The sequence below is a fragment of the Callithrix jacchus genome, chromosome 10 (genome assembly GCF_049354715.1).
Source record: "Callithrix jacchus isolate 240 chromosome 10, calJac240_pri, whole genome shotgun sequence".
NCBI lineage: Eukaryota > Metazoa > Chordata > Mammalia > Primates > Cebidae > Callithrix > Callithrix jacchus.
Window position 1 is genome coordinate 28626602 of NC_133511.1, and position 9165 is coordinate 28635766.

General features: G+C 50.3%; 1 protein-coding gene across 1 annotated transcript in view; it reads left to right on the top strand.

Annotated features, from left to right (window-relative positions):
* KCNJ5 (potassium inwardly rectifying channel subfamily J member 5) overlaps positions 1–5677 on the top strand; it is a 28852-nt gene extending 23175 nt beyond the window's left edge. Inside the window, exon 3 of the mRNA XM_035265060.3 lies at positions 1246–5677. Within this exon, the coding sequence (XP_035120951.1) occupies positions 1246–1568 (323 nt within the window). The 3' untranslated portion in view covers positions 1569–5677. The remainder of the gene's footprint in view (positions 1–1245) is intronic.
* Positions 5678–9165: the final 3488 nt, after the last annotated feature.

Consider the following 9165-nt stretch of genomic DNA (forward strand, 5'->3'; position numbering starts at 1 on the left):
TGCCTTCAGCACCCAACCAACACAGCTAATGCCTTCCTAGGCCAGAAGATTAAATATCAGAGAGCTGCTTTCCTGTGACCCTAAGCACAGAGGCCTTCTCATCCATAAACAAAGCTTCCCTCCCTCTCTGGAGAGAAAGCAACACCTAAAAATAGCACAGGCATGGCACGGGCTGAGTAGACAGGGAAACAAGGCATTGGAGCAGCCTCAAATCAAGAAGTCAAGCTCTGTGTGTGTGTCTGCTGCTCTTACTTTGTGTATGTGTGTGTGTGCATGTGAGCGGGGAGCCCTCTCTCCATATGTGTCTACCCAAAACAATCTCCATATGTTTCAAATGCCTGTCAGCTTCTCCATGTTCATTCATGCTTAATTTACCTTTGCCCTTTCCTGCCTTTTTTCCCATCTCAGTCTTCTCCAAGTGAATGCTGTTTTCAGGAACCAAGTCCCTGCCTTCAACCATTCCAACATCTATTCACTCCAGTCGCTAGGAAACGACTTCCAGAATCTTGCATGTTGATTTCTAATTTTCTGCCACCGCCATGCCTTGAAAAGCCCAGGGAAAGGACTGTGTCTTATTCAGCTTTACATCTCCACTGTGCTTAGCACAAAGTAGATGTTCGAGAAATGCTTGATGAATGATTGGATGAATGAAGGGATGCATGAAGGTATGGATGACTGATAGATGGACGGATAGATGATGATTGGATAGACAGGTAATTGGGTAGGTGAGTGGATGGATAGGTGGGTGATAGGATAGATGATTGGATGAATAGATGAATAAATAATTGGATGGATAGATGGATGTTTGGATGGATGGATGTTTGGATGGATGGATGGATGGATGGATGGATGGATGGATGGATAGCTGGATAGATGGATGAATGGATGGATATATCTTTGCTCTTTCCTGCCTTTTTTCCATATCTGGATGGATAGATGATTGGATGGATGGATGAATGGATGGATGGATGGATGGTTGGATAGCTGGATGGATGGATGGATGGATATATATATCTTTGCCCTTTCCTGCCTCTTTTCCAAATCTGGAAGGATAGATGATTGGATGGATGGATGGATGGATGGATGGATGGATAAATGGATGGATTTATTTATCTGAGTTCCCAAACAGCATACTCATATCTTTTTTCTGTCTTTTTTCCATATCTGGTTGGATGATGGATGGATGGATGGATAGGCGGATAGGTGGATGACTGCATTGTAATACATATAACTCTGTATCCCCAGGGATGACCTGCCAAGCCCGGAGCTCCTACATGGATACAGAGGTGCTCTGGGGCCACCGATTCACACCAGTCCTCACCTTGGAAAAGGGCTTCTATGAGGTGGACTACAACACCTTCCACGACACCTATGAGACCAACACACCCAGCTGCTGTGCCAAGGAGCTGGCCGAAATGAAGCGGGAAGGCCGGCTCCTCCAGTACCTCCCCAGTCCCCTGCTGTTGGGGGGCTGTGCTGAGGCAGGGGTGGATGCAGAGGCTGAGCAGAATGAGGAAGATGAGCCCAAGAGGCAGGGTGGGTCCAGGGAGGCCAGGGGCTCAGTGTGAGAGCTGCAGTCTCCCTAAGACCTCATGTCACTGGCTTCAGTGAGCATAGACACTGCAGAGCCTGGGGGCAGGGGAGGGGAATAGTTGAGTGCACTGTTTGGGGTTCAGAGGCCATCAAGGCTGTGGGGAGGAACCATATATTCAGCCCTCACAGCTCCCAGCACAGGGCCCCCCATGGCAGTGCTGCCTCCTGAGGTTGCTGGCTAAGGCCAGGCCAGGATGAGTTTCCCCATGGTGAATGTTGCAGGGTGGTGTCTATTCTCTCTCTGCCCTGGGTCACTTACTTTTTTGAGTCTCACAGAGCGCTCCAGCAGCTGACACCTAGAGAAGGCTGTCACCTTGTCCCCTCATTCCTTCCACCCTGAGGCTTGCTGTGGATTCAGAGAGGAGCCTTGCATCATGGAAGCTCAAACCTCCAGTCTGGGATGAGCTCACAGAGCCCTCATGGGTTAAGGTCCATCTCTGTCATGTAGGCAATTCCTTTTCGATCAGATACCGATGACCCATGACTGAGAGCTACAGAGCGTACAGCCCTTGGTGTTCTCTGCTGTCATCTGCTATGTGTGTGTGTTTTTCCTCTGCTGTGTTCTGTGTGTTCAGTGTAGCCTATTGAAGAATCGATCTCATTAGAGTGACTCTTAGAAGGTGGCCTGGGACTAGACAGTCCCTCCGAGCACATGCACAGTGGCATCAGCAGCTTCCTGGCCTACTCCCAATCACACTGTACCCTGCACCTCCCACCAAGGGGGAACCCCAGCAGCTGGGGTTTTTCTAGTGCTTTTTGGCCAAAGAATCTCAGAGTGTTTCTAATCATCACAGTCGTTTTTTGTTGTTGTTGTTTGTTTTTTGTTTTGTTTTTTTACAATCTCAGCAAACCTGTGGTGTGACCTGGGGAGAGAGCTGAGTGTCAGGGGGCACAATGAGCCAGGTGGCTCTGAAACAGGGAGCATTTTAAAATCAGCATCTGTCCCCAGTTGTGGCCGAGACACTCTGACCTCAAGGCTCAGCACTTTTGCCATCAAGGCAGATAATGGGATGTAAATCAAAAGCAATAGGTGATTGCAGTGGCAGCTTCACCATCAAGCCCAGCCTGGACCAAACTCCCAGCCTCGTGCTGAAAAGCCCCAGGGCCTCCCTCCCCAGGCAGGGTTACAACCAGCAGGGCAGGGTAGGGAGGGCAGGGAGGATGCCCTGGAGAAGGCAACAGGAGTGGCTGCCCCTCCACCCCAGGCTGGAAACAAGAGGGCAAGGGGGGTCAGCGGGAGACTTTGGGGGTAGATTGACTATTAGGAGGAAAAAAGTGGAGAAGAGTCTGAAAATCAGCAGCTTCAATGGCTTTTCTGATCTGGAGGCCCAGGAAGAGTGAGGGTGGAAGGGAGCAGATTGTCGGTACTGAAACAAGCTGGTCTGACTTGGAAAGAGACTGCCCATGTTCCCAGGCCACAGAAGTGTGAAGGCCTCACCCACAGTCTCCAAAGCTCTCAAATGGCCTTTGAGAATGGAAGTCTTTCCCTGCCCTGGACATGTCGCTCCTCCCTAGGAGAGGAGCAGAGCCACAGAGAAGTAGGAAGTTGAGACACAGCAAAGAGAAGGCTTCAGAGCTCAGGCCGGGTTCATTTCAGGCAGGTTTTCTAGGTCTGGGGCTGGAAGGAAGAGGAGTAGGGCAGCCTGGGACAGTGACTGCCTCTGTGGGCTGCTCACACCCAGGGAGGGGCTCTGTGGGCTTTGCTCCTGGGCTGGATCTTGAGAGGTGGGCAGGGTGCCATGGCTGCATGAGGTCTTCCCACCAGTGGCAGGGCGTGGGGTCGTGGTCCCAGGTATCCTTCAGGGGCAAGCAGGCCTTGGAGGGAATGGGGAATGGGCTGGCACCCCACTCAAGGGAAGAGGAAGCAGACAGTGCCCCAGCATCCTGCTGTGTGCCCCCAGGAGTCTCAGGCAGGGAGCCCATCACTAAGGCTGGGTGCCTTTCAGTGGAGCTAGAGCTGGCACCCTCCAGCTGGGCCCAGCACTCTCCCGGGGCTCCCCGGACCCCAGGGTTACTAACAGGAAAACCATTCCACACCCCCTTGCAGGATCTAAGTCTGTCTTTGGACCAGTCAGTCCCCCCAGGTTAGAGCCCATGATGGGGTCAACTAAGCAAGGGAGGGAAGGTGAAGGTGAAGGCAGCCTGGCACCTGGATAGCGACCTGGCTCCTCCCCACACCTGCCTTCATTTATGACTCTGAAACATCCCCCACCTGACCAAGGGAGCCATTCTCTAGTTCTCTCACTCCATCAGGGCCCTCCGTGAGCCAGGACCAAGTCACACCTCAGCCACATCTAGAAGCTCTGGGTAGAGGAGAGGAAGCGTGCAGAGGGTCCTATGCCAAAGCTCCCTGCCTGGCCCACGCCTGGGCATACTGGCATTAGTGCAGCCTGGCCCCAGTGTACCTTCTCTGCCTTCTACCATGGCAATTTAAAAGCAAGAAGACCCCCTTCACATCCCGAGGAAATCCCCTTCTGAGTTACCAGTTGATCCAATGAAAGTTTGAAAAGTTCTTCCTTTTCTAGAAGTTCTTGAATAAACACGGACTTACTAAATGCAAAGTCTGATGATGTGTCCATCAGACTTTCAAAACACTTAATTAATTTATTTATGTAGAGACATGGTCTCACTCTGTCTCCCAGGCTGGAGCGCAGTGGTACAACCTCCGCTCACTGCAACCTCTGTCATCTCCGAGGTTCAAGGGATTCTCATGCTTCAACCTGCCACGTAGCTGGGATTATAGGCGTGAGTTACCGCTCCCGGCCATTTTCAAAACATTGCTCCTGCATAAAAACCACTCAGAGGCCACAGCCCTTGGTTCTGTGATGGCTCTGAGCCTACGCCATCACATCTGATGGACCCCAGAGAGCTGAGCGCCGCTTTAAGATGGAGTCGTGCACTCACTGGTCATTCCCACAGTCTTCAATATCTCCAAATTTCCAAAGTGATATTTCACTTTCAGACACTGAACGTTTGGAGAGCTGGTTTCTTGCCTTAATTTAAGCCCTCTGAGAATGTCTGCTGTAAGGGAGAAGCCTCCAGGAACTCAGAGAGAACTCGTTCCCACTCGTTTATCTGCTCCACCGATCTGACATCTGACAGATGCTGTCACCAGTGCTGGAAGGATCATGTCCCCAGGCCAGAGCAGAATGAGCACTGCCCATGACTCTCCCTTTCAGACTCCACTCCCGCTGGCCTCCTGTGTAGTTAAGAGAGCCCACTGCCCATCATCTCCTGCTGCTGCTTTGAGGTTGAGGTCCCGGCTTAAGCAATTACCTTGCTGGAGGAGAGGAACCCCTGCTGTCTGGGGAGCACCATCCCTGCTCATGATCTGTAACAGGGGGGTGCCCTTTTCACACCCCTTATCTCATGGCTTGCTTCCAGCCCCTCTCAATCCTGTGCCTCATATGAGGTGAGTCCCAGAGAAACTTAAATTGCTTGTACTGAAGTTGCCAAAAACCAAACGTTTCCCATTGTCTTTTGAGACGGTGCCCTGAAAACACCTCTGCCGAGCACCACTGAGCACGTGTTAGGTGCCTGCCTAACAGGCAGGGTCAGACACTCTCAAAACACTGCTGAGAAGCTCTTAGTAACCCCTTACCGATGGGACAGTCGAGGCTCAGAGAGGTTTATGAGCTTCCTAAGGCCACGGGTAGTAATGTGAGGCAGGGTCTTGGTGCCCAGGGAACAAACAGCAGGGGCCGTGATCCTGCCCAAACTCTTGTGCCCATGGCTCCTTGCTGGGTGTGGGCAACAGAGATCAGGAGAGCCCTGGCTCTCAGGGTGGCATCGCGGGCTGTACTGTAGAGTCCCAGCTTCCACACACAATGTGCCCCTGTGGCGGGAAAATTGGGAAACAACCTTTCTCTGATTCCCAGAGAACTAATGAGCTGCAAAAAGAGATTAGACAGGGAAGAATCGCTTTCGGGGAGAAGCCACCTTTCGGCTTGCCTTGGTTTCTGCAACGTCTCTTTAAACCGCTGTCAAATCTTTTCCTCCCTGTGTAGGTTTCATCAATCTTCTTATGAAAAAGAACACCACTGCAGCGCTAAAAATTCACCCAATAAAATGGCCTTGACCTTGCCGAACTCCTTCTCATTTTAAACAGAAGGCCACCAGTTTCCTGTTTAAACTCATTGCCAGTTTTAGAAACCTTGTTTTTCTTGGTTTTGTTAGCCTAAAAAAGTAGTATCAACTTCTAGACTTGTTTCGAGGTGGAAGAACGGGCAAAGGTGGGGCGGAGACGGCCAGATGGGGGCAGCTGCACCAGGTGTTTAGAGGTAGAGCTGGTGACAGATGTAGCGGGTGCGGGCGGTGTGGGTTCTCACATTAAGTCATTCGTTCCAGCCCCAAATACCTTCTGTACATTCTTTAATGTCAAATATTCAGAACCCGCATTACCTATGTAATGAGTAACTTAAAAATATCTACTTTAGGGGGCTACTGGACTAGCATTCTGCTTTCAGGGCATAAATTTGCAGAATGATTGCTCTTGCTGAACAGTAGGGAAGGGGCAGAGAAGGCTGTGATACCTCATGTTGGCAAAGGATCTCAGGATCTTTCAAGAGAAATCCCAAAGTTTCCGTTGAAAATGTCCTTGGCAGTAGAGGATGTGATATTGGCTTGTCTTCTGCTCTGGTCACCCAGTGGTAATACTGAAGAGTTAAAATTTACTGAAAATCCCTCATGGACACCATCCTGAAAGGATAAAGTAGATCACCAAGGCTCTGATTCAAAATGAGAAGTAGTGTTTTCAGTTGGGAAAGGCAGCCCAGCCCTGATGTGTGTGGGGTGTTTCCCTTGCCCCATGGCCTACCCACGATAACCAGGCATCGGTGAATCTGTGCGTGGAACTTGGGCCAAAAGCACATGCTGAGCCTCAGAATCAGCCGTGAACAAGAGTGTCTGCTGATGCTGAGGGCGAATTGCCTTCACTGTGGGAAAGACCCACGCAAAGCCTTGGTAGGCGTTCTGGGGATGGCCCTTGCCTGGGGATGGCAGTACAATGACTGCTCAGTGTCAGAATGGAGACATGAGGTTGGGAAAATGATGAATTTGTGAATTTGCACATTTGCCAGTCAAGCTCAGATTGCAATTCGAGGAAGGAGAACTAGACACATAATCTAATAAAAGCAACAATCTGAATGTCACCCTTAGAAAACTCACCCGGGCCCGGAAGATGCGCTCTGCTGGTTCAGTCAGAAGACCGACACCGATGCACGCAGAGCAGATGTCTCCTTAGGCCTTGTTAGATCCCAGCCATAAAGTGTGCTGACTTTCTTATGGTAAGTAAGTAAATGTCTAGGAAGGAGTTTTGAAAACAGAAACATTGCTGACTTTTTCTCTAAGTGAGTATTTACATTGATTCAGAAGCTGCTATTCAAATAACCTTGGCTCACTTGGTGGAGGCAAAAATCTTAAATCCCAGGGGAGAAATTACTGAGAATTTGGGCACATTAACATATACTTTGAGCTTCATTTTTCTACCAAGTAAGCAAAAGCATAAGTGGAGCCATCCTTGGCTGCGCTGGGCAAGTCTGCAGCAGGGAGCGAGGAGGTGACGTGTAGGGGCACTGAGAACTCCTGTGTGCACCCACTGGATGCCACATTCCAAATTGCCTCTCTTTTTTTTGAGACAGACTCTCGCTCTGTTGCCCAGGCTAGAGTGCTCGGCTCACTGAAACCTCTGCCTCCCAAGTTCAGGTGATTCTCCTGCTTCAGCCTCCCAAGCAGCTGGAATTACAGGCACCTGCCACCACACCAGGCTAACTTTTGTATTTTTAATGGAGATGGGTCTCCCCATGTTGGCCAGGCTGGTCTCGAGCTCCTGACCTCAAGTGATCCACCCGCCTCCTCCTCCCAACGTGCTGGGATTACAGGTGTGAACCAAATCACCTCTTAAATAAACATGCTCGTGAAAGAGACTGCAGCCAGCCCTGTGTGATATGAAGCTTCAAGGCAGTGACCGTTTCCTCACTTCACCGTGTAGTTACCAGTGATTACAGCCCCCAAGTCACCTCTTAAATAAACACGCTCGTGAAAGAGACTGCAGCCAGCCCTGTGTGAAATGAAGCTTCAAGGAAGTGATCGTTTCCTCACTTCGCCGTGTAGTTAGCTGGGGAAATTGGCAGACATGACCACTCAGGAATGCACGCACCTTCTCTCTCCCTACAGAGGTGACCCCGCTTGCTCAGGTTCATGGAAATAGCTGGGAAAGGAGGAAGCGCATTTGCTGAACCCAGACTGTGCCCTAATGGATAGGAATGCGGCTGTTTAATCTGGTGTCTTTCCCATTCAGTAATTGCACTGGGAGAGCCTTACACTCCTCCTCTTCAGATTAAGCACTCCATGAACACACCCTGTCTTCGTATATAAGATAAAATTCTTCATGCCTGTAATTCCAGCACCTTGGGAGGCCGAGGCAGGCAGATCATGGGGTCAAGAGATTGAGACCATCCTGGCCAACGTGGTGAAACCCCATCTCTACTAAAAATATGAAAAATTAGTTGGATGTGGTGGTGCACACCTGTAGTCCCAGCTACTTGGGAGGCTGAGTCAGGAGAATTGCTTGAACCTGGGAGGTGGAGTTTGCAGTGAGCCGAGATCAGGCCACTGCACTCCAGCCTGGTGCCTGGTGACAAAGCAAGACTCTGTTTCAAAAAAAAATTCCTGCCAGGAAGTCACTCCTGTCTGTGTCTCCCAGAACCCATGATGCCCAGCAGCAGAGCCTGGGCATTAGTCCGGGAGCTGATCATCCTGATCATTCCCTTTGGAATTGGTGGGGCTTTGCAGGGCATTCCAACAACCATCTCATTGTGATAAAGGATTAAAATGACATCTCAGAAAACACAGAGCCAACTCCACACAAGGGCCAAAGGGTCTCTGTCTTTTCATTACTTCAATTTTCCCACATATCCATTATTCAGCAAATATTTAGTGAGCACCTACTATGTACCCAGAGCAGAAACAGGCACTGCAAACTCAGTGGTGATCAAGACTGTCTTAGTCCACTGGGGCTGCATTATAACAATACCTTACTGTGGGTGACATCTAAAGAGCAGAGGCTTCCTGCTCACAGTTCTGAAGGCTGGGAATGCCAAGATCAAGATCAGGCCGAGAGCAGATTGGGTATCTGGTGAGGGCCTGTTCCTCACAGATGGTACCTTCCAGGTAACCTTACTTGGTGAAAGGGGCCAACAGGCTCCCTGAAGCCGCTTTCATAAGGGCACTCATTCATCAGGACCTCATCACCACCCAAAGGCCCTGCTTCCTAATGTCATCACCTCAGGGGCTAGATTTCAGAAAAGGAATTTTAAGGGAACATAAATATTTAGACCATAGCAGAGATGATATGGTCTCTTGCCCTGGTGAAATATGCTGTCTGGTGGGGAGGGGGAGAGACAGAGACAGAAAAAGTACACAAATCAAAGAATCACAGTTCTCAATAAGGGCTACAAGGGAAACAAACGGGGGCTGAGGTCAGGAATGGCAGGGCTGCCTCTGGGGAGGCTCTGAGTGGGGCTGGGAGCTGGGTCTTGAAAGAGAAGCAGGAATGAGCTCCTCCAAGGGTTC